Source organism: Rhinatrema bivittatum, chromosome 18 (assembly GCF_901001135.1).
Source record: "Rhinatrema bivittatum chromosome 18, aRhiBiv1.1, whole genome shotgun sequence".
NCBI classification, from domain to species: Eukaryota; Metazoa; Chordata; class Amphibia; order Gymnophiona; family Rhinatrematidae; genus Rhinatrema; species Rhinatrema bivittatum.
This window is the reverse complement of record NC_042632.1, coordinates 5,371,269-5,397,403: the sequence shown is the minus strand read 5'-3', so window position 1 is coordinate 5,397,403 and position 26,135 is coordinate 5,371,269. Positions and strand designations below refer to the sequence as shown.

The 26,135-nt window shown below is 46.4% G+C and overlaps 1 protein-coding gene across 3 annotated transcripts in view; it reads right to left on the bottom strand.

The window, feature by feature from the left end:
* The window catches only part of SLC23A1 (solute carrier family 23 member 1), an 896,619-nt gene that overhangs the window by 75,751 nt on the left and 794,733 nt on the right, over positions 1–26,135 (bottom strand). For 2 of the 3 annotated variants that reach the window (XM_029583351.1, XM_029583352.1), the window contains exon 13: positions 3,937–4,032. The exons of the other annotated variant lie outside the window; for it this stretch is intronic. In XM_029583351.1, the coding sequence (XP_029439211.1) occupies positions 3,937–4,032 (96 nt within the window). The remainder of the gene's footprint in view (positions 1–3,936; positions 4,033–26,135) is intronic. 3 annotated transcript variants of the gene reach the window in all.

Sequence of the window (26,135 nt, the reverse complement as noted above, 5' to 3'; positions counted from 1 at the left end):
GTTCCCTGAACCGGCTGTGGTACTCTCTGACTCCTGACCCCTGGACTGGCTGCGGTAATCTCTGGCTCTTGTTCCCTGAACCGGCTGCGGACGTTCCGTTGGTTGTGACCTCTGGACAGTTTTCTGTTCCTACGACCTGCTGGAGGCACCAGCTCTGCTTCTGATTCTACGACCTGCTGGAGGTGCCAGCTCTGCTTCTGATTCTGCGACTTGCTGGAGGCGCCAGCTCTGCTTCTGATTCTACGACCTGCTGGAGGCGCCAGCTCAGCTTCGGATTTCTTGACCTGCTGGAAGCATCCGCTATCTGGACCTCACGACCTTCAGGAGGCGCCTGCATCCAGATTTGCTTCCATCCTCCCCGGTGATCCTCGGGACGGGCCTCGCCTACCGACAGTGGGACTCTGCACTCATTGCCGGACCAAGGGTCCACCTCCCCAGTCATAACAACCGCCTCTGTCTCTTTGGAGATACGGTCTCCAGAACTGAACACAGTACTCCAGGTGAGGCCTCACCAAGAACCTGTACAAGGGGATATTTACTTCCTTTTTCTTACTCGATATTCCTCTCTCTATGCAGCCCAGCATTCTTCTGGCTTTAGCTATCGCCTTGTCACATTGTTTCGCCGACTTCAGATCATTAGACACTATCACCCCAAGGTCTCTCTCCTGCTCTGTGCACATCAGCCTTTCTCCCCCCATCGAATACAGTTCATTCAGATTTCCACTCCCTGTATGCATGACTCTGCAGTTCTTGGCACTGAATCTCAGTTACCATATCTTCGACCACTCTTCCAGCTTCCTTAAATCCAGTCTCATTCTCTCCACTCCTTCTGGCATGTCCACTCTGTTGCAGATCTTAGTGTCATCTGCAAAAAGACAAACCTTACCTTCTATCCCATCCGCAATGTCGCTCACAAAGATATTGAACAGGACCGGTCCCAACACCAATCCTTGCGGTACACCGCTTAAAACCGCTCTCTCTTCAGAGAGAGTTCCATTTACCATCACACATTGTCTTCTGTCCGTCAACCAGTTTGCAATCCAGACCACCACCTCGGCACTCACTCCTAAGCTTCTCATTTTATTCACCAGTCTCCTGTGCGGGACTGTATCAAAAGCTTTGCTGAAATCCAAGTAGATGACATCGAGTGCTCTTCCTTGATCCAATTCCTTGATTACCCAGTCAAAAAAGTCAATCAGATTTGTCTGACAGGATCTTCCCCTGGTGAATCCATGCTGCCTCTGGTCCAGCAATTCTCCCGACTGTAGATAGTTCACTATTCTCTCTTTCAACAGTGACTCTATTACTTATCCCACCACCGAAGTGAGGCTAACTGGTCTGTAGTTACCAGCCTCTTCTCTGTTCCCACTCTTGTGAAGTGGGACCACCACCGCTCTTCTCCAATCACTCAGCACCACTCCCGTTTCTAGGGATCTATTGAACATGTCACACAGTGGACCCGCCAGCACATCTCTGAGCTCCCTCAGTATCCTGGGTTGAACTTCATCAGGCCCCATGGCTTTGTCCACTTTCAGTTTCTCCAGCTCTTCCCATACATTTTCTACTGTAAATGGAGTTACATCTACTCCATTCCCCTCCAGTTTCTTGTTAAGTAGTGACAGTCCTTCTCCAGGACCTCTCTTTACCTCTCTTTACCTCCTTGGCAATCCTCTCCTCTGCTTGACTATTTGCTGTCTTGATTAATTTCTTCATCTCCCTCAGTTCTACCAGATATTCTTCTTTGTGCTCCTCCCTTTGGGATCTTTTATATTTCTTGAACGCTGTTCTTTTAGCCTTTATTTTGTCAGCCACCTCCTTTGAGAACCAGATAAGTTTAATTTTTCTTTTGCTTTTCTTTACTTTTCTAACATATAGATTAGTTCCCTTAGTAATTGATCCTTTTAGATTGGTCCACTGTTGATCCACATCTCTCTCGTTCTCCCAGCCTTTTAGTTCTACCTCCAGGTACTTCCCCATTTCATCAAAGTCTGTGTTTTTGAACTGCAAAACTTGGGTCTTTGTGCTTCTTTTCTGTATCCTTTTTGTGATATTAAACCATACCATTTGATGATCACTGGTGCTGAGGTGGGCGCCCACCTGGACATCAGAGACATTATCTCCATAAGTGAGCACTAAGTCGAGTATAGCTCCTTCTCTCGTGGGTTCCATTACCATTTGTTTGAACAAAGCTACTTGCAGGGCATCCACTATTTCTCTACCATTATTAGATTGTGCAGATGGGATTCTCCAGTCTATATTTGGCATATTAAAGTCTCCAATGATCACCACTTCTTTCTTTCCTGTCTTTTGGATGTCTTCAACCAGATCTCTGTTCAGCTCTTCCTTTTGGTTTGGAGGCCTGTAAACCACTCCAATAAAAATGGATGCCCCATCTTTTTTTTAGGTCGACCCATAGGTTGGCCCATAGTGCTTCTTCATTGTGCCACCTGCTCTTTCTCACCATCCTCAGTTTCTTCTATCTTCTCCATAACTGAAGTTACAGCTAAGACCATACTAACTAATCCCCCAAATGTTTCTTCTGCTGGTAGCACTTCACGTTCTGATTCAGGGAATCCCATACAATATTCTTCCTCTGAATCAGTTCATGCAAATACTGCCCTTCTTGCCTCAGCAGCAGCAACTAAACCATTGTGATTTGTCATGTATGTGGTTTCCTTGCCAATATGCCCTGACTCAGCTCTGACTAGGGATATGCAGAGGGACTGCATATGTTGCATTCGGTATTCGTATTCGTCGAGGGGAAGAGACGTTGCATTTGGCAAGGGGAGCCCCAGATATGTTCATGCATTCATTCTTACTCGTTTCCCAGCTAAAATTTAATTAACTACAACCCCTACCCTCATGACCCCCCCAAGACTTACCAAAACTCCCTGGTGGTCCAGTGGGGGGGGGGGGGGGTCCGGGAGCCATCTCCTGCACTCATGACATCAGCTGCTGGTATTCAAAATGGCGCCAATAGCCTTTGACCTTACTATGTCAGAGGGGCTACCGGTGCCATTGGTCGGCCCCTATCACATGGTAGGAACAATGGATGGCTGGCGCCATCTTGTGCTCCTACCATGTGACGGGGCTGACCAATGGTACCGGTAGCCCCTGTGACATAGTGAGGACAAAGGCTATCGGCGTCATTGTGATTACTGGCAGCCGACGGCCTGAGTGCAGGAGATCGCTCCCGGACCCCTGCTGGACCACCAGGGACTTTTGGCAAGTCTTGGGGGACCCTCCTGATCGCCGATAGCCTTTGCCCTCACTATGTCACAGGGGCCGACCAATGGCACCAGTAGCCCCTGTGACATAGTAAGGGCAAAGGTTATAGGCGCCATTTTGAATACTGGCAGCCGACGGCCCGAGTGCAGGAGATCACTCCCGGACCCCTGCTGGACCACCAGGGACTTTTGGTAAGTCTTGGGGGGGGGGGGGGTCAGGAGGTTGGGGGGGTGGGGGGGTGGGGGGGGTGGGGTTGTTTAAATTCGTTCCTTTAGATGGCTGAATAATTCGGTGAAGATTCGTTGTATTCGTGGGAATCGCGATACGTTTTGCTTCCCCACGAATACAACGAATATGGCCCTATACGTTGCGGATTACCAATATGTTGCAAACGAATGCACACCCCTAGCTCTGACAAGGTGGTGAGGTCACACAAGGAAGGGCTAGATGCTAAAGTTATTTCCACCTCTTTATATTTGGAGAGAGCAGAACCATGTAGTTCAATGGACCATAGAAATTAAAGGAAAACATAAAAATATGGAATTAATATTTTTTCATTGGTGGTACCCCTCCATTTATTCCAGGGGGCCCACAAATGAAATGAATAAGGTCCCATTTGTTATGTTACCCATTTTTTTCAAACAGATGCACATCTCTTCTATGTCTATAGTCACAATTCACATATGTCTCTTGGAATACACACTATACCTGGCATAGTGTTGTCCATGACAAAAGCAATACAGCCCCCAACAAACATCTCTGTTGTTAGCAACACTGTCAGGATCTGGTCAACTTCAAGAATACCTGAAAAAAATCCAGAAACATAAGCAAGATACATTTGAGATCAAAGAACTAACATGTTCTGTATACTACAATATCCAATCAGCAGTCTTTTTTTTTTTTTTTATTTCTTTCTTTATTGAAGTTTTAAACTCTCAGACCATAACCATCAAAAGTGAAACGTATCAACAGCAACCGTCCCTCACAGTAATGGTCATCCCTCCCTTCCCCCCTCCCCTAACCCCCCGCTACTGGTGTAGTCCCCCTTCCGCCGGCACACACCTCCAGGCAGTTATACTAGCAGTTACGCAACAACCTCTGAGACCATAAATTACCGTCCTGTTAGGTTATACAAGAGTCTCTCCGGAATGCTTGTATTTATAACTTGTCACCTTAAGTATCAAATCCCTCTTTGCTGCAGGGAGTGACTGCCAAAATTTCTGCCATATTGTTTCACATAAGTCCTGTTTCGCCCTTGATTGTGACTTAGCTGTCCACATCTCATGTTGTAGCAATGCCTCCAATCTCAGATGCCATTGTCTGCCTGTTGGTCGATCTGTGGAGATCCATTGGGACATAATCGTCTGCATAGCTACCAGTAAGGCTTTTTCCAGAAATCGAAGGTCGCCGTCTGGTAACTCTGTTAATTCCCCCCTTGGTAAACGGAAGACGCAGAGCCTCAAGTCCTTTGGGATTGAAATTTGTAATATCCGTTCCATACTTGATAGGACCTCCGTCCAAAACATTTCCAGCTGAGAACATTCCCATAAACTATGGAGAAAGGTCCCTTTATCTTTTTGACATTTAATACACATTGCTGACTCACATAACTTCGCCGCGAACCTCTGATCTTGGGAGATATACATACATTGGAGAACCTTATACCTCACTTCCTGAAGTATAACATTTTCAGAAACATTAACACAAGTACCCAATTCAATTTCAATATCAGACAGTGCGAGATACACATCGGCGGTACGGACCCATTTATTCTGGATATCTATTTGCACTGAGAGATCAGGGATTTCCTTTAGAGCAAGGAATAAGGTTGCACAAGAATGCCCCGTCTTTAACCTAGGATGAAAGGAAGTACGTAATGGGTCCCATACCACTCCCAGTGTGTAAGCTCCCATTAAGGCATGTACATAATGTCTCGCTTGCAAATATGCAAAAAAATCCTGTCTCCTTATATCATAAACTCGTTGTATGTCTTGAAAAGACCACATAGTTCCTGGACCTGGCTCAAAAAATTGATCACAGATTTGAACCATGTGTGATCAAATTTAAAAAGAAACTAAAAACACTACTGTTCAACCAAGTTTATTCAGAATAGTTCCTCCCATTCACACCATTTCTTACACCACCCCCTGGTGACCTCCCTTTCCTTATATTAAGGAGCTAATTATATTGCAAATTGTTTCTGGTTCTTGTTTTTTTTAAACTATTTTTCCATACTGCCCTTGGTTAACCCCCCGCCCAGTTCTCCTTCCCTGTTAATATGTATTTTCAAGCCTTTTGTTAGTATGTGAACCGGTATGATGTCCCCACTAATACCGGTATATAAAAGTTTCTAAATAAATAAAAAACTGAAAAAAATTTCTAATCCTTCTAGTTTCCCAATGTTGAAAGGTGTTACCCATAACGCCACTTGGAAACATAGGATTGCCACAGAATGGCATATACGGCGTGATACAACTTCTTCTTCTTATGTTCTTATGGCAAGCGCAGTTTAGACATACATAAGTATCTCCAGGCCTTTCTTCCAGACACTATTATCAAATGTCGCTTATAAGCGCTAGGGACTTGAGGACTAGGAACCTGTAGCAAAGCCTCCGGTCTATAGGGGTACATCCAATCATGTATAAAGGCTAGGGGCGAGAATTTCCCAGTACCCTCCAGCCAGTCTTGTACATGGCACAATATACACGCCAAATTGTAAGTCCTCCAGTTGGGACATGCTAAACCCCCTGCCTAGTATTATGCTGCAATGTGCTTAGCGATAAAAATCTGGCGAGATGGAAAAGTTCGGACTTTTGATGCTCCAGAGAAAGCTAGGGCATGGCTGGAGAGTCCAGGCAGCCCTTAGGACTGGAAAAGGGTTTAGCGATCCAACAATAAAATTCCATAAAAGCATTCACTTATGGCTTGAAAGACTATCTATGGCAGTATTCCAAATGAGAAGTATATCAGCGGATGAACTTTACCGAGACTTGCAGTGGTTCTTAGTCTATTCTTTGAACGGATACAACTGCCTGGGAGTACCCAGGGGATGTTTACAAGTTTGCCAGTTACGCAGAGTGGCATTTGTTTGTTAACCAGGAGGATCGGTTCTGCATAATAAGACATGGAAGCCGGAGGGACTAGTGACAAGCGATACCGGAAGAGCAAGAGACATGTTCAGTTAAATGTGGGCCATATAGAGCTTTGCTACACATTTCACAGAAGGGAGAACTGTGTGTATTATGGCTGTAACTGTCGATGACGCTGGAGCCCATTCAGCCCCTGAAGTTGGGTGTTATTATCAAAGAAGGGTGAATAGCCGGCGTATGTGGCCCTCAAATTAGAATGATGTGCTCTGGAAATGGTGGGAGGAGACCATAGTAGTGGTCCGGCACCTGGGTCGCATTATTAATGGACTTCGGGCCCATAACTATGTGGGCAGAAATGTTTATACTGTTCTGTTTTGGGGGGGGGGGGATCGGGGAAGGGTGGGGAGGGGGGGAAACGGGCTGGTGAGGGGACCACAGGGGACGGGCACACCCCATAAGGTAGACAGAAGCAGTTGGTTGAAAGGAGTCTCAGAATGTGGTTGGAGGGGGGTTCAGGCTGGGAGACCACCTTCCGTAACACAATGTTTCACGCTATATTGCTATGAAACAGCCTTGACCACAGGATAGGTTATACCAGGTATATATCTTGGAATGTAGGGGGAATAAGTACTCCAATTAAACGGAAAAAAATTCTGACTGCATTACAACGCCATAAGGTGGGGATAGCGGCTCTCCAAGAAACTCACCTTTCGGAGGCTGAAGGTCTGAAGTTAAAGAGTCAGTGGGTTGGCCAATGCTTTCAAGCCCCGTCGGTAGGGAGGAAAGCGGGAGTGGCCATTCTAGTACACAAAAATATTAAATTTGAGGTGTCCCAACAGGTGGCTGATCCTCTGGGTCGGTTTCTCATTGTGGTAGGCAAAGCTTATGGAAGGGCGATTACTATATGTAGTATTTATGCGCCGAATGCTTATATGCACCCATTTTTCCAGGACTTAGTAAGTACGATACTTGCCATATACCAGGGGCCCCTGGTAATGTTTGGGGATTATAATTGTGTGAGTGATCCCAGTATAGATTGATCGCATTCATCATCTACGGGACCTAGTATGATAGGGAAAGGGATATCGTATTTGTGTGCAGAGTTGCAGCTTCTAGACATATGGAGGACGCTGCACCCGACGGAAAGAGATTATACTCATGACTCGAAGGCTCACTCGACCCTATCCAGAATTGACTATGCGCTGGTGTCAAGCGATCTACTACCTAAAATAGGCCAAGCAACTATAGGTCCTATAGAAATATCGGATCACGCGCTCATATGGGTGGAGATAGGAGATGGACTGGGATATACGCCCTCAAAGATGTGGTGCTTCCCTGGGCACTTAGCTGGAGATACTAAATTTAAGGACTTTCTCATAGCTAAATGGGATGACTTTGCTGATCATAATAGGGACCATAGGAGTGACCCGTGGCTGGCTATATTGGGCTACAAGTAAAGCAGTGATGAGGGGTGAAATTACGTCCTACCTTATTGCTAGATCAAAGGCCATGGCGAAAACTATAGTGCAGTTAGAGAAACAACTGAGGGAAGCTAAGCAGGCTTTGATGCACCAGAACACCGCACAGGCGCAAGCTACGTACAATGATATTCTACGTACGTTGAATAGAGTTCTCCATGAGAGAGCAAAGAGGGGGATTCAGGTAGGGGCACACAAATTTTTTCGATTTGGGAATAAAACGGGGAGGGTCTTGGCAAACATGGTGTTGAATGTGATTGGCAAAAGGGAATACAATGATTGATAAATTACATAAGGCGGACGGGACCCCCCCTTGTCACTGGGGAGGAGATATGTGCAGAGTTTCGCCAGTTCTATGAGCGGCTATACTCGGAAGATAGGAAGGGGGGAAAGGAGCAGGAGAAGGAGTTTTTTCAGGGGTTACATATACCACAGATCACTGCCCAACAACTAGACTATCTGAATTCCCCAATTCAGCAAGAAGAAATGAGGAGTGCAATTATGGCCAGTAAGGCTCATAAGGCACCGGGCCCGGACGGGTATAGTGCGGAATATTATAAATCTTTAATCTCTCGTGTGGTTGAGGACTTGCTACTTTTTTATAGGGAGGCACAAAGGAGAGGTAGATTTCCGGAGGAAATGACTAAAGCATCTATAACGGTATTGGAGAAACCGGGTAAAGATTTGTCGTCTCCGGCGGCATATAGGCCCATATCCCTACTGAATTTCGAGGCTAAACTTTTTGCCAAAATCATGGCGGATAGGATGAGTGGCGTTTTCCCTGATATTATTACGGCTAATCAGGTGGGGTTTATCAAGGGCCGCGCCATAAGTTCTAATTTAACTAAATTGATAATAGCAATGGAAGAATGCCATAAGCAGGGGACGGACGCCATCTTAGTGGGCTTTGACTCCGAGAAAGCCTTTGATAGGGTGGCCTGGGATTATCTGTTCTCGGTATTGGGCCGATATGGCTTTCGGGGAGACATAGTGCATAATATCCGTATGTTGTATCACAATCCTACATCATCTATTCGAGCAAATGGCCACCTCTCAGAGGCTTTTCGACTACATAGGGGGACAAGGCAGGGGTGCCCTCTTTCACCTTTACTGTATATATTATCGGTTGACCCACTTTTACGAAAACTTGAAGCGGATCCAGGGATTACGGGCTTTAAATGGGGGAGGCAGGAGTTCAAAGTCTCGGCTTTTGCAGACGACGTTCTGGTTTTTTTAACGAACCCTCAAAGCTCCCTAGAACGAGTGCTGGCACATCAAACCTCATTTGGGTCTTTTGCAGGGTTAAAAATTAACGTGGAAAAATCTGAAGCGATGGATTTGGGGGAGTCGATTCGCCAGAATTGGAAAGGGGAATTTCTTTTGAGGTGGGCCAATACGACCATGAGATACTTAGGTATTTTGTTAACCAGAGATACTACAAAGATACATGAGGCAAATATTAAGCCGCTATTACAAAATATGACCAAGAAATTGCAAACCTGGCGTACTCTTCCAATTTCGTTAAAAGGTAAAATTGCACTGCTAAAAATGCTAGAGCTCCCTCGTTGGCTATACGTTATGCAACAGGTGCCCATATGGTTGACTAGGGCAGATCTAGGGAGAGGTAGAAAGATCTAGGGAGAGGTAGAAAGGGCCCACAGGCTAGGCCCCAGGAGGGACTCGGAGGCGCGGCCTCATTTGGTAATAGCCAGATTTATGAATTGGGCGCAACGGGCCTCAATTTTAGCAGCCTATCGGAAGCTAAGGGACTTAAAATACAAGGACCATAAAATTGTAATGTTTCAAGACTTCTCCACGGCTGTGGCGGCTAAACGCCGATTATTCTCGGCAACGCGTAATGATCTGTACAATAAAAACATCAGATTTACCCTCCAGTATCCAATAAGCTTCCCGACCATGGCCTCCAGATTGAGGGCCTCTGGCAACCAAGCTTCCAGTAGGGACTGTAGCTCTCCCTCCGCTATCTCTTCCAGCAGACCCATAAATTTTAAATTGTTCCTGCGTGCTCTGTTTTCCAAATCCTCCAATTTGGAATCAGCAGCACTTACTGCAGACTCCAGCACTGTAACCCTGGTCACGAGGGCTTGTTGATCTTCCTCCACTGCCGCAATCCATCCCTCTGCAATCTCAATCCTGTGGCCAATATCGTTCAGCGATTCTTTAAGGGTTGAGAAATTTTCTGCAATTCCAGCAAAATTTGGCTCTAAGGCTTCGGCCACAGCCGCTGTCATTCGGGAGATCGCTGCGTCATCGAAGCCTACCGTGTCTTGCACTTTTCCTTCGTTGGCCATTTTGTGCTCTGCCTCTCCGCTTTTAGTCTTTTCTTTCTCTTTGCGTGGCGTTTTTGTCGACATTTCTTTTCCGATGCGATCTGGTTTGCTCAGTTCCAGGTACTTTCCCCCTCCTTCCAGTACTTTTACCATATGCTTTCAGGAGGTTTGTCACTGTATAATGTAAGTTTTCTGCGGCCCGGCACCCAGAGCTCTGGGGAGCACGTCTCTCCACACTATCGCATCACGTGACCCCATCAGCAGTCATTTTAACCTATATTGTTCTAGCATACAGCAATCAACAAGCAATTACACATTCTGAGGGCAATATGTGAACTGCCCAAGTGTAAAATCAGTGCATATTTTTCACCCGTGGACTTTGACCATTTTTTAAAAGAAAAAAAATATTTTCTTTGAATATTGCTTAAGAAGAACTCACACAACTTTATGCCAATTTTTAATGTGAATTCTTCTTTTTAAGTAAAATAAAGCAACATAGTAACAAAAAGGCCAATATTAAGTAGGCCATTTAGTGGACAAGATACCCAGCTAAAGTTAGAAGGACAACTTGTCCCGAATATTCAGCGGGATAAACGTCCTGCTGAATATACTTGTTTAAAATTATCCAGCTACATACAGCTGGATAATTCTAACCCTAACCAGCTATTAGTTGAATATGGCCAGTTAGACATAAAGGGGCGGATTTTAAAAGGAGCGCGAATAGCCTACTTTTGTTTGCGCTCCAGGCGCAAACAAAAGTACGCTGGATTTTAGTAGATACGCGCGGAGCCGCGCGTATCTGCTAAAAACCTGGATCGGCGCGCGCAAGGCTATGGATTTTGTATAGCCTGGGCGCGCCGAGCCGCGCAGCCTACCCCCGTTCCCTCCAAGGCCGCTCCAAAATCGGAGCGGCCTTGGAGGGAATCCTCTAACGCCCTCCCCTCACCTTCCCCTCCCTTCCTCTACCTAACCCACCCGCCCGGCCCTGTCTACACCTCCCCCTTACCTTTCTCCGGGGATTTACGCCTCCCAGAGGGAGGCGTAAATCCCCGCGCGCGAGCGGGCCTCCTGCGCGCCGGGACGCGACCTGGGGGCGGGTACTGAGGGCGCGGCCACGCCCCTGGACCGCCCCGGGCCGTAGCCACGCCCCCGTACCCGCCCCCAAAACGCTGCCGACACGCCCCCGAAACACCGCGCCGACCGGGCCCGCCCCCGACACGCCCCCGACACGCCCCCCTCGGAGAACCCCGGGACTTACGCGAGTCCCGGGGCTCTGCGCGCGCCGGTAGGCCTATGTAAAATAGGCTTCCCGGCGCGCAGGGCCCTGCTCGCCTAAATCCGCCCGGTTTTGGGCGGATTTAGGCGAGCAGGGCTCTGAAAATCCGCCCCAAAGTTATCCGGCCTTGTGTGGCCAGATAAATTGCTACTTACCCAGACAGAAAGTAGCACATTAAAAAAAAAAAATTTAGCGAGCCTCCTGACCCAATGTACACTCCCCACCACCACGTCTCTATGCCCCTCTCTCCTCCACTGCTCAAGAAAGGCAATATGATCATCGCCAGCTCGGGCCTCACTCCTCAATCCCCGCTTAAAAATCTTAAAATTTGTCTCCTCTGCCTCCCCCTAAAGTCACCCTCCCTCCCACAACCCAGGCTGACAGTCTCCCACTCACCCATTACCTTTAAAAGGGGCCCCCTCGCCCTGCCAGGATTGTTGTGCTCTGTGATCCGGGCCGCTTCCAGCATTACTTAGGTAATAACACTGGAAGAATAGGGCAGATTTAAAAAAAACTACGCCCGCGCGTACTTTTGTTCACGTGACCGGCGCAAACAAAAGTACGCCGGGGTCGACACCCGCAAGGCTGCGCAAAAATCGGCATCCTGCGCGCACTGAGCCTTGCAGCCTGCTTCCGTTCCCTCCGAGGCCGCTCCGATTTCGGAAGGAAACTTTCCTTCCACCCCCCCCCCGCACCTTCCCCTCCCTTTCCCTACCTAACCCACCCCCTAGCCCTATCTAAACCCCCCCTACATTTGTTTGAAAAGTTACGCCTTCCCGAGGCACCATGTTCCAGTTCGGGGGCCGGTCCGAAGGCCGTGGCCACGCCCCCGGGCCGGAACCATGCCCGTGGCCCCGCCCCCAGAATGTCCCCAATGATGTGCCAGCCGTGGCATGCCCCCTGACACGCCCCGACACGCCCCTGACACGCTCCTCCCGGAAAGCCCCGGGACTTACGCTCATCCCGGGGCTTTGCGTGCACCGGCAGTCTATGCAACATAGGCTTGGCGCGCGCAGGGGGAGCTTGAGGCAGGTTTTTGGGGGGGGGGGGGTACGCGTGTATCTTATGCGCGTACCCCTTTGAAAATCTGCCCCATACTGTTTAGTATAAAACCTGGTCCCAAGGCCAGCAGCAATCATGTTGCAGGAGTTTAAAAGGGTTTTTTAAAGGTTTTTCCTGCCTTTTTTGAGACAGTGGCAGAGGAAGGGGATAGAGATATGGTGGTAGGGTGTAGGCATTAGGTCAGAAGACCTGCAACATTTTTTTTTTGAAGGTGCGCTACTTACCCAGATATCCCTGAAGTTAGTTGGTTATTTGGCCACACAAGGCCAGATAATCGTAGGCCTGCTGTGAAGCAGGCCTAAGGTTATCTGGCTAAACTAGCTGGATATACCTGATATTCGGCTAAGATAGCCGGATATCTCTGTTCCTCCCTGGAGCATTCCCAAAGTGCCCCTTTTATATCCGGCTAAATTATAGCTGGATAAGTAGTTATCCAATTATGATTTAGCCAGATAAGTGACAGAAATTCCCAAATTAGCTATTTAGATGCAAAACTTTTCAGTCCTAGTAAGAGTGAGTTCACCTGCTGTCAGTATGGGCCTAATAGGTTTGCCTGCTAGGCTGCATCAACCATTCCAGAGCCCAAGGGCCCACATCCGTGACTCCATGCAGGTTATCCACATTCGGAAAAGTTGCTGCAGGTTAACCCAGTGCTTCATTTTTATCTTTTTGCTGTAGGATGAGTGATATATTTGGTGTTCAAGTATTAATACAGATGCAAGAATATTTCATAATCGGAATGTGAAGAAATATAGTGCATAGCCTATCCATTCTGCCCACAAGGTGGGAGAAGAAATTAAGAATGCTCTGATGTTGTAATCATCCTCTACCCAAAGCAATAGTATTTGGGTAGGGCACCATCAACAAAACATCCAAGCAAGATGGGGCATCCCAATAGAGAGATTCCAATAATAAGAAAAGTAGTCTAAGTGCCTATAATTAAAAACTCAACTGAGTTAAAAGATTCCAATTTATCCCTGTCAACTGAAATGCCAGAAGTCTAAGAAGTAAGATGGGAGAATTAAAGTGTATAGCAGTGAAGGATGACAGACTTAATTGACATCTCAGAGACATGTTGGAAAGAGGATAACTAATGGGATAGTGCCATACCAGGGTACAAATTATATCGCAATGACAGAGAAGAACAACTTGGTGGTGGGGTGGCACCTTATGTCTGGGATATGGGTAGATATTCCTTGCGTGTTGGGGAAGAGTATAGTGATAGGAGTATACTACCATCTACCTGACCAAGATGGTAAGATGGACAGTGAAATCCTAAGAGAAGTTAAGGAAGCTAACCAAATTGGTAGAGCAGTAATAATGGGAGATTTCTACTTCTTGTCCCATTTCTTTATCTGCCAATAAGTTAGTTAATTGATTCATATAGTTTAATTAGCTAAGCTGTTTGTAGCTGATTTGCCTTGTATTTGATTTAAAATTAACTAACTTTCTAAATAAGAATTTATAAAAGAATTATATAAGAATTTATATAAGAATTCTATATAAGAATTTATGTCACAGAAGGAAAGAAAGTTGGCACTTGTCCTTCTTCCCTACCCTTATTCTATGGAAGTTGTAAGAACTATGAAGTTTATCTTTCCGGTTCTTATTTAAAGGAAGAAAATCAGTCTCAATACATTTTTTTTATTTTCTGAAAAGATCTGTAAAATTTTGTTTACATTATTTTGGTAATTGTTTTTCTTCCTTCCTCTTTCTTCCCTTTTTTTTTTTTTTGGGGGGGGGGGGGGAGGAGGTATAATGCCCCATATGTGAAGTCTGTAAGTCTTATATGTTGTCTGTTGTCCTATGGAATAGGAGAAGCATGAACAAAAAGGAGACATGAATTAAACACCCAATCGGTGGAAGGGGATACCACCTCATTACATAGAATTGTAGTACATTCCTTAACCCATACAGAGCATATTTAGGAATATAGAAAATACACTCTCATACTCTTTTGCTCTATAGAGGTAGACCTGATTAAGTTTTTTCTTTATGAGGTAATAATTTAGAAACATCTATGTAGATAATTGTACATAATTCCCAAGTCACTCCTTGCAAAGATTTCAATGCTTTCCCAAAATAAATAAATGACAAATTGCATATATTTGCTGCACAATTTGGAAAAATTATTTTATTTTCTATAGCTCAGCAGTTTATTTTGCATCACTGAAATATATAATCATTATTCTTTGATGTTATATATCATCTTGGTTTTCACATGTTTTTGCATTCCTTTTTTTATAATTAATTCTTTATTGAATTTACTACATATTTATAAGCAACACAAGGTAAATGTTAACATGCAAATAATGGGCCAGATCTTAAAAAATATGCGCGGGCGTAGATTTGTTCGCGCAACCCGGCGCAAACAAATCTCTGCCCGATTTTATGACATCCGAGGTCGGCACGCGCAAGCCCAAGGGGAGCCCTGATGGCTTTCCCCATTCCCTCCAAAGCCGCTCTGAAATCGGAGCGGCCTTGGAGGGAACTTTTTTTGTGATCGCCCCCACCTTCCCCTCCCTTCCCCTATCTCGACCACCCCCAAGCCCTAACTAAATCCCCCCCTACCTTTTGTTTCCGAAGTTATGCCTGCCCGAGGCAGGTGTAACTTGCATGCACCGGCTCGCCAACCCCCGGCACAGGTTGCTGTGCCGGAGGATTCAGGACCACCCCCGAACCGTTGCCCCGCCCTCGGACCGCCCATTTTTGAAAGCCCCGGGATATATGCGCATCTCAGGGCTTGCATGTGCCGCCGAGCCTATGCAAAATAGGCTCAGTGCACGCAGGGCTAGGTTTTCGGGAGTTACGTGCATAACCCTTTGAAAATCTACCCTAATAAAGAAAAAAATAAAATAAAACTCATCACTTAAATGTAGTTCTCATTATGGAGCAGCCAAATTATACTAAACTCTCATCCAATTCCCAGCATCTAAAATCAACTAGTGGATTTATCCGTCAAAAAAGTTTCCAGATGTAGAGGATCCACAAAAACAAACTTATTTCTCTGATAGGTAATAATACACTTACATGGAAATCTTAAATAAAGCAGGGCGCCAAGTGAGAGAATCTGAGGCTTTAATTGAAGAAATTGCTTCCTTCTGATCTGTGTATCCCTAGAAACATCAGGAAATACCAGGGCCAAAGATGGCGGCATGAGCCAGACGAGGTTCAAATGTTCTCCTGTTCTAAAAACGATTACTTTGGAAATGCCATCCAAACGGAAAGAGAGAATTCACATTTTTCCTCCAGACACCTCTCTCCTTAGAGGACAGCACTTGATGACATTGTACTCATCTGGCACAGCATCGTACTCGTCTGGCACAGCATTAAGTGAAGGGGTACTGAGCCCCACTGCAATGACTGGTGAGGGAGCACTGGTATCGCCAGGGGAAGTCACACTGAGTCCTCTGGATCCTTGGCTCCTGCTGGTGTCGACCATCGTTGATCTCCCTCCTGGTCCTGCAGGGGGGGTGGCCGGAGTGGAGTCCTGTTGGCATCTTCTCCACTCTCTCTGAGCCTCCCGGAAGCTTCGTTTTCATCGGATGTGATACCTTCTATGGCTCCTTTTTCTCCAGCGGCAGTTTGGGGGGACTGTGAGAGGATCAATACAGTACTAGCGAGTGTGCTACTCCCATATTTATTTGTTTACCCAGCCTGTGCAATTCAGTCCTTGTTGGTTGTTGTCTGAATATAAATCCACTTTTCTTCATTCCCCCTGCTGTTGAAGCAGAGAGCTACACTGGATATGCATTGAAAGTGAAGTATCAGGCTTAATTGATTCGGGGTAGTAAGTAACGTAACAAGCAAGCTACACCCAACCCGACTCTAGCAAATTTAATTCAGTTTCTGGAGGACTCTACTGCTGAAATTTATGACCAATCAACAAACCTTGTGTCATTTATATCTGAACAAGAATTCAGTGAAGTCATGAAGAGGTTTTTAAAGAATATCTCTACTCCATTTCATGGTCAGTTAGTACGCATCTATCCTGACTTTGCTAGATCCACTCAACAAAGAAGGCGAGAATTTCTGGCATTAAGATCCCAGACTGTTTCATTAGGCTTTTCATTTGTATTAAGATATCCATGCAAATGTGTTATCTGTTCAGCAAATTAATTTGTTTTTTTTCTTCCAGAGCAGCTAAAATCTCTTACTAATTCCAGTTATATACCATCTAATCTGCCTGGGGGAAGTTAGGTCCTGAGATCCATTGAATACATTTTGCTGTAACACGTTAAAGCCTGTTTTTAATTTGAGATTTCCTGAATCTCCCTGTATTTTCTGGCCCACTCCAAGAGTATTTCCTTATGGATAAATGATGTGTCTTTCCATATGTTCTCTAATTTTGTTTAATTTGAAATTTCTTCTTGCTACACCATTATTATTTTCAAGTTAGGATGTGTCTTGCTTGTATTTGTTGAAATTTATAAAATAAAAATAAAAAAAAAAAATCAGGAAATACCAACACTATGACCACAAAATAGAAACTCTTTATATTTAAAGTATTGTTTAAAAAACACTTCCCTATCTGTAGTCAAAATAAAAGAGACTACAAAGGTAGCTCTAGTGGAGACATGATCATTAGAAGTCTGCAAAAATGAAGAGAGATCTGGACTGGTAGCTGGGATCAACACATCTGCCTCAAATGTTGCGCGTCCCGGCCGCGCTGATGTTGCGACCGGGCCTACTCACCTCGCGCTCCCCTCCTCCAACTCCAGGCGCTCCTCTCTCCCGTCTGCAGCCAGCTCGTGGCGTCCCCAGCGAATTCTCCAAACGTCATCTCCCTCGCAGGCTTCACAGAGGAGCTTCCGAGGGAGCTCTGCATCCTCAGCGTCCTTGGCCCCGCCCCTAGGCACGCACACGGGCTGTGCTCCCCTATTTAAAGGGCCCAGGGCGGGAACCTCAGGCCAGATGCCGCCTGATGATGTCACCTGCCCCAGAACCTCGCCTTGGTAGACGGGTCGTCTCTATTAAGAGAAGCTAGTTTGCGACCTGTGTTCCTGTGTTCCTGTTCCAGTACTGTTCATGTGTTCCTGTGTTCCTGCGTTCCTGTGTTCCTGTGTCTTCCAGTGGTCCCGCATTCCTGTGTCTTCCAGTGCTCCTGCGTTCCTGTGTTCTCGTGGTCCTACTGTGCTCCAGCTTCCATTCCTGTTCCTGTTCCACTTCCCGAGTAATACCCTTCGGACCGATACTCGGTACTGACCATGGCTCGCCTCTGACTACGCTTGGACTGACTCATGGTATTGACCTCTGCTTGCCACTGACTACATTTGGACCACTGCCTGAAACTGACCTCTGCCTGCCACTGACCACGTTTGGACCGCTTCCTGGAACTGACCTTTGCCTATTACTGACCATGCCCAGACTGATACCTGGAACTGACCTTTGATTTGGCTGACCACTCTCAGACGGATACCCTGGCTTTGACCCTTGTGCTCCATATGGACAGTCTCTTTGCTACATCCCCTCAGGGGTAGAAAGATTAAGATCATAATTCGAAGAGTCCATTCTGGCCAACCCCGGGACTTTTGCTATCAACGCTTCCTCTACCTCGACACCCTCACAGGCCCTGCTGGTCCTCCCAGCTCCTCCCCGTTTCAATGGGGATCCTCGTCTCTGTCGGGGGTTTCTCAATCAATGCTACATGCAGTTTGCTCTCCAGCCTTATTTGTTCCCAGATGAAGTGACAAAGATCACGTTTATCCTCTCTCATCTGGAAGGGAAGACACTGGCATGGGCCTCCCCACTCTGGGAGCATTCCAACTCTGTACTTCAGCAGCTCCTTCAATTTATCTCCACGTTCCAACACATCTTCAATGACCCAGGCTGACAGGTGGTCGCCGGCCACCATCTCCTCCACCTTCGTCAGGGATCCCACTCCCTCTCAGAATATACCGTGGAGTTCCGTACTCTGGCTACGGAGTTGGGATGGCAGGAAGACTGTCTGCGGGCCCTCTATCTCGAGGGCTTGACATCCACCCTAAAAGATGAATTAGCAGCCCGAGAGATCCCCACGTCATTGGAAGTCCTCATCACTTTAGTTGGGCGGATTGACCACCGCCTCCGGGAAAGGCACCGGGAGGTAAAACCTAGCAGATGACTGGCCCTGGAACCTCCTTGTTCCATGAGCCCCAGACCAAGGGCACCTTCAATGGCTTCTCAGCCGAAAGATGAACCTATGCAAATAAACTGTGGTCATCTTACTCCCAAGGAACGCCTCCAAAGACGAAGATCTGGTCTCTGTCTTTATTGTGGAGCTTCCGGACACCTTATTCAGACCTTTTCGGTGCGTCCGGGAAACTCCAGTGGGGGTCCCGAGCTTGGGCACTACTGTCACTGGCCCTCAACTCCTATTGCCTGTTTCCCGCCTTAGGGAAGCACACTCATTTTCTACCACCACCCTCGTGGATACTGGGGCTGGTGGAAATTTCATTCTTGAGGAAATAATTACTAGAGATGTGGCTCGTTTATCATGAATTAGGCAATTTCAACCAAATTGCCTAATTCATCGTGGGTCGGGGGCCCCAAACCCTGAAACTGATTTTCCCCGAACTACGAGGAAAATTAGTTTTTCGGGTTTGTATGGGGGGAGGGGCACATTTTATTTTTTTAAATAAAAATACACCCCAAACATTAAAATACACTAATACAACCCCCCCCCCCCCCACCATCCCGATACCTCCCCAAGACTTACTAACATCCCTGGTGGTCCAGCGGGGTCCCACGAGGGATTTCTCCCTCTGTGCTGTCGGGCTGTCTGGCCTGCCTCGATCAAAATGGTGCTGATAGCCTTTGACCTACTATGTCACAGGGGCTACTGGTGCCTTTGGTCACCCCCTGTCACATGGCCATCAGTGCCATCTTGTGCTCCTACCATGTGACAGGGGCTGACCAATGGCACCGGTAGCCCCTGTGACATAGTAAGGGCAAAGGCTATCAGCTCCACTTTGATTACTGGCAGCAGACGGTCCAAGTGCAGGACATTTTAGAAAAATTTATAAAAATAACAAAAAAAATATATTTTTTCATTAAAAGATTTTTTGAAGGTGGGTGATTAGAAGACCAGTTGGTTACTTTTTAAGTTTCACAACGTCAGGCTTGCTGACACCTTCTAGGCTATATTATAACTAATTTTTGGTTTCCACTTCTTTTTTTGATACTTCAATTACCCCAATATTGACTGGGTAAATGTAGCATTGGGACACACTAGAGAGATAAAGTTCCTGAATGGAATAAATGATAGCTTTATGGAGCAATTGGTTCAGAAACCGATGAGACAGGGAGCAATTTTAGATATAATTCTTAGAGGAGCACAGGATTTGGTGAGAGAGCTAACGGTGGTAGGGCCGCTTGGCAATAGTGATCATAATATGATCAAATTTGAATTAATGACCGGAAGGGGGACAGAAAGCAAATCCATGGCTCTCGTGCTAAATTTTCAAAAGGGAAACTTTGATAAAATGAGAAAAATTGTTAGAAAAAAACTGAAAGAAGCAGCTACAAAAGTAAAAAGTGTGCAAGAGGTGTGGTCATTGTTAAAAAAATACCACCCTAGAAGCATAGTCCAGATGTATTCCACACATTAAGAAAGGTGGAAAGAAGGCAAAACGATTACCAGCATGGTTAAAAGGGGAGGTGAAAGAAGCTATTTTAGCCAAAGATCTTCATTCAAAAATTGGAAGAAAGATCCAACAAAAGAAAATAGGATAATACATAAATGGCAAGTTAAATGTAGGACATTGATCAGACAGGCTAAGAGAGAATTTGAAAAGAATTTGGCTGTAGAAGCAAATACTCACAGTAAAAACATTTTAAAATATATCTGAAGCAGAAAGCCTGTGAGGGAGTCAGTTGGACCGTTAGATGATCAAGTGGTTAAAGGGGCACTTAGAGAAGATAAGGCCATCGTGGAAAGATTAAATGATTTCTTTGCTTCGGTGTTTACTGAAGAGGATGTTAGGGAGGTACCCGTACCGGAGAAGGTTTTCATGGATAATGATTCAGATGGACTGAACCAAATCATGGTAAACCTAGAAGATGTGCTAGACCTGACTGACAAACTGAAGAGTAATAAATCACCTGGTCCAGATGGTATACACCCCAGAGTTCTGAAGGAACTAAAAAATGAAATTTCAGACCTATTAGTAAAAATTTGAAACCTATCATTAAAATCATCCATTGTACCTGAAGACTGGAGGATAGCTAATGTAACCCCAATATTTAAAAAGGGCTCCAGGGGCGATCCGGGAAACTACAGACCGGTTAGCCTGACTTCAGTGCCAGGAAAAATAGTGTTCTAAACATCAAAATCACAGAACATATAGAAAGGCATGGTTTAATGGAACAAAGTCAGCATGGCTTCACCCAAGGCAAGTCTTGCCTCACAAATCTGCTTCACTTTTTTATTTATTTAAGTTCTTTTAATATACCGATGCTCAAGACCAGGTCTTATCGTTCCGGTTTACAGTGTAACTGGGGGAAATCAATTAACAACTATATAGAAGGTAAAGTTACATTAAACAGGGAGCAAGAACATGGGAGTTGGAAGACAGAAAAGATATGTAAACGAATACAACTGGAGAGTATTAAAAACAGTTAACTAAAACAAGAGTGTAGCAAATCATATAAAGGTAGCTGAGATCAGCTGTAGATATATCATAGGCAATTATTAACATATTATTATTTTTTATTACTTTTTTGAAGGAGTTAATAAACATGTGGATAAAGGTGAACCGGTAGATGTAGTGTACTTGGATTTTCAGAAGGCATTTGACAAAGTTCCTCATGAGAGGCTTCTAGGAAAAGTAAAAAGTCATGGGATAGGTGGTGATGTCCTTTTGTGGATTACAAACTGGTTAAAAGACAGGAAACAGAGAGTAGGATTAAATGGACAATTTTCTCAGTGGAAGGGAGTGGGCAGTGGAGTGCCTCAGGGATCTGTATTGGGACCCTTACTTTTCAATATATTTAGAAATGATGTGGAAAGAAATACGACGAGTGAGATAATCAAATTTGCAGATGATACAAAATTGTTCAGAGTAGTTAAATCACAAGCAGATTGTGATAAATTGCAGGAAGTGTTATGGTCCCGGTTGTGACTGGGGCCTTACCTTCCCTTCCTGGGCCTCAGCGGCACAGATGTCGGTGGCGTTCCCGCGGAGGCCTCCGCGGGAATGCCCTTTCTCTAGACGCGCGCGCACGCAGGAAGAGGGCTGAAATAGCCCACTTCCCGCCGCGTGACACTCCACCCTCTTCGAGGACGTCAGACACCGTGGGGGATTTAACCCCGGCATCTGCTCTCACTCGGGGCCTTGCAACCGGGTTCCACCGCGGTCCCTAGTTGTTCCAGGACCCGAAGTGTAAGAACATAAGAACATAAGAAAATGCCATACTGGGTCAGACCAAGGGTCCATCAAGCCCAGCATCCTGTTTCCAACAGTGGCCAATCCAGGCCATAAGAACCTGGCAAGTATCCAAAAACTAAGTCTATTCCAAGTTACCATTGCTAATGGCAGTGGCTATTCTCTAAGGGGCGGATTTTCAGACTCCGCGAATAGGCCTACTTTTGTTTGCGCTCCAGGCGCAAACAAAAGTACGCTGGATTTTAGTAGATACGCGCGGAGCCGCGCGTATCTGCTAAAAACCTGGATCGGCGCGCGCAAGGCTATCGATTTTGTATAGCCGGCGCGCGCCGAGCCGCGCAGCCTACCCCCGTTCCCTCCAAGGCCGCTCCGAAATCGGAGCGGCCTTGGAGGGAATCCTCTAACGCCCTCCCCTCACCTTCCTCTACCTAACCCACCCGCCCGGCCCTGTCTACACCCCCCCCCTTACCTTTCTCCGGGGATTTACGCCTCCCGGAGGGAGAAGTAAATCCCCGCGCGCGAGCGGGCCTCCTGCGCACCGGGCCGCGACCTGGGGGCAGGTACGGAGGGCGCGGCCACGCCCCCGGACCGCCCCAGGCCATAGCCATGCCCCCGTACCCGCCCCCAAAATGCTGCCGACACGCCCCCGAAACGCCGCGACGACCGGGCCCGTCCCCGACACGCCCCCCTCGGAGAACCCCGGGACTTACGCGAGTCCCGGGGCTCTGCGCGCGCCGGTAGGCCTATGTAAAATAGGCTCACCGGCGCGCAGGGCCCTGCTCGCCTAAATCCGCCCGGTTTTGGGCGTCCTGACTCCCCGCTGGATCACCAGGGAGTTGTGGTAAGTCTTGGTAAGTCTTGGGGGGGGAGGGGATTAAGGAGGGTGAGGGGTTTAAATTTTTATTTTGGATCAACAATCGCGATTTCCAACGTATTCAACATAGCTATGTTGAATAAGTTGGAAATCCGATTGTTTTCGCCTCATCACTTTTTTAAGTTAAAAAAAAAAAAGTTACGTTTTACATTTAAGTTCAAAACGAATGCACACCCCTAGTCTCTTCTCCAAGCTGAAAAGTCCTAACCTCTTTAGTCTTTCCTCATAGGGGAGTTGTTCCAATCCCCTTATCATTTTGGTAGCCCTTCTCTGTACCTTCTCCATCGCAATTATATATTTTTTGAGATGCGGCGACCGGAATTGTACACAGTATTCAAGGTGCGGTCTCACCATGGAGCGATACAGAGGCATTATGACATTTTCCGTTTTATTCACCATTCCTTTTCTAATAATTCCCAACATTCTGTTTGCTTTTTTGACTGCTGCAGCACACTGAACCGACGATTTCAATGTGTTATCCACTATTACGCCGAGATCTCTTTCTTGGGTTGTAGCACCTAATATGGAACCCAACATTGTGTAATTATAGCATGGGTTATTTTTCCCTATATGCATCACCTTGCACTTATCCACATTAAATTTCATCTGCCATTTGGATGCCCAATTTTCCAGTCTCACAAGGTCTTCCTGCAATTTATCACAATCTGCTTGTGATTTAACTACTCTGAACAATTTTGTGTGATCTGCAAATTTGATTATCTCACTCGTCGTATTTCTTTCCAGATCATTTATAAATATATTGAAAAGTAAGGGTCCCAATACAGATCCCTGAGGCACTCCACTGTCCACTCCCTTCCACTGAGAAAATTGCCCATTTAATCCTACTCTCTGTTTCCTGTCTTTTAGCCAGTTTGCAATCCACGAAAGGACATCGCCACCTATCCCATGACTTTTTACTTTTCCTAGAAGCCTCTCATGAGGAACTTTGTCAAACGCCTTCTGAAAATCCAAGTATACTATATCTACCAGTTCACCTTTATCCACATGTTTATTAACTCCTTCAAAAAAGGGAAGCAGATTTGTGAGGCAAGACTTGCCCTGGGTAAAGCCATGCTGACTTTGTTCCATTAAACCATGTCTTTCTATATGTTCTGTGATTTTGATGTTTAGAACACTTTCCACTATTTTTCCTGGCACTGAAGTCAGGCTAACTGGTCTGTAGTTTCCCGGATCGCCCCTGGAGCCCTTTTTAAATATTGGGGTTACATTTGCTATCCTCCAGTCTTCAGGTACAATGGATGATTTTAATGATAAGTTACAAATTTTTACTAATAGGTCTGACATTTCATTTTTTAGTTCCTTCAGAACTCTGGGGTGTATACCATCCAGTCCAGGTGATTTACTACTCTTCAGTTTGTCACGTAGGTGGCTTCACCCTTGGAAGCCGAAGCTCTCCCGGGAGGAGCCCATAGGGGCCCGGCCGCTGGGACTTAGGCGGGTAATGGATCAGGACGGATAACTGGAACCAGACTAGGACAGTAGCAATACTGTAACTGGGTTCGTGTTCTGGAACCAGGCAGGAACTGAAGCAGGACAGGTACTGGAACCGGACTGGAACTGAAACAAGACTGCTTACTGGAACCAGGCAGGCTCGGGAACTGGAACCAGGCAGGAACCGTGGCAAGACTCGGAAACTGGAACCAGGCAGGAACTGAGGAGGAGACCGGATTTCCCCCGGGAGGAGCCCATAGGGGCCCGGCCACTGTAGTAAGCAGGCAAGGTGGCAGAAGGCAGGAACTGTAGCAGGCAGGCAAACAGGCAGGCACTGTAGCAGACAGGCAGGCAGGCACTGTAGAACACTTGCCAAGTTCTTATGGCCTGGATTGGCCACTGTTGGAAACAGGATGCTCGGCTTGATGGATCTTTGGTCTGACCCAGTATGGCATGTTCTTATGTTCCATATTAGGTGCTACAACCCAAGAAAGAGATCTAGGCGTCATAGTGGATAACACATTGAAATTGTCGGTTAGTGTGCTGCGGCAGATCACATCAAATGATAAGGGGAATGGAACAGCTCCCATTTGAGGAAAGACTAAAGAGGTTAGGACTTTTCAGCTTGGAGAAGAGATGGCTGAGGGGGGATATGATAGAGGTGTTTAAAATCATGAGAGGTCTAGAACGGGTAGATGTGAAGCGGTTATTTACTCTTTTGGATAATAGAAAGACTAGGGAGCACTTCATGAAGTTAGCATGTGGCACATTTAAAACTAATCGGAGAAAGTTCTTTTTCACTCAACGCACAATTAAACTCTGGAATTTGTTGCCAGAGGATGTGGTTAGTGCAGTTAGTATAGCTGTGTTTAAAAAAGGATTGGATAAGTTCTTGGAAGAGAAGTTCATTACCTGCTATTAATTGAGTTGACTTAGAAAATAGCCTCTGCTATTACTATGTTGCGACCGTCACAGCTCAACGTCCTCACTCCGCCCTCTTTACCTCTGTGGCGATTCCCTCCGGGTCTGATGGACGGCTGGCTGCCGGGGCGTCTCCATGCCATATCCCTCCGGCTTCCCCGGACCAGCTCGACGTTGCAGATCCGCCTGAATACCTAGGGCGCGCACGCACTCTGATTGAAGTACCAACAAGAGCGTGAACCTCAGGGGCATCCCCCTGAGATCACGTCATCCTCTTCCAATATTAAAGGTCTCTATTTCGCTAACAAACTAGGGGTGTGAATCGTGTGATTGATCGTCTTAACGATCGATTTTGGCTGGGGGGGGAGGGAAATCTGATCGTCGTGTTTTTTTTTTTTTGTTAAATTGTTAAAAATCGTAAATCGGGGAAGGGCGGGAAAACCGGCACATACGGGCGACCGTCGCCTGTATGACATAGTGAGGGCAAAGGTAGCGCCGGCGCCATTTTGAAGATTTGCAATAAGGCCCGCGTGCAGGAGGTCGCTCCCGGACCCCCGCTGGACTTTTGGCAAGTCTTGTGGGGGTCAGGAGGCCCCCCCAAGCTGGCCAAAAGTCCCTGGGGGTCCAGCGGGGGTCCAGAAGCAATCTCCTGCATGCGTGACGTCGGGAGCCAGGAACCAAAATGGCGCCGGCGCTACCTTTGCCCTGTCACATGATAAGGGCAAAGGGCCACCGGCGCCTTTTCTCAATGCAGCTGTGGCCCGAGAGCGGGAGATCGCGGAAGATCGCGCTGGGACCCCCCCACTGGACCCCAGGTAATTTAAAACATTTTGGGGGGGTTCGGGAGGGTGGGGGATTTGTTTTAAAGGTTCGGGGTGGGTTTTAGGGTTGTTTTGGTGTGCCGGTTTTCCCGTGCCCTATTTAACGATACAATACAAATGCCCCTGACGATAATTCAGAGGCATTTGTATTGAATCGTGCACTCTAACGATTTTGGACGATTTTAAAATTATCTGACGATAATTTTAATCGTTCAAAAACGATTCACATCCCTATAACAAACAGTTAGCAAGGACTCGCTTCAGCTATCCAAGCTACT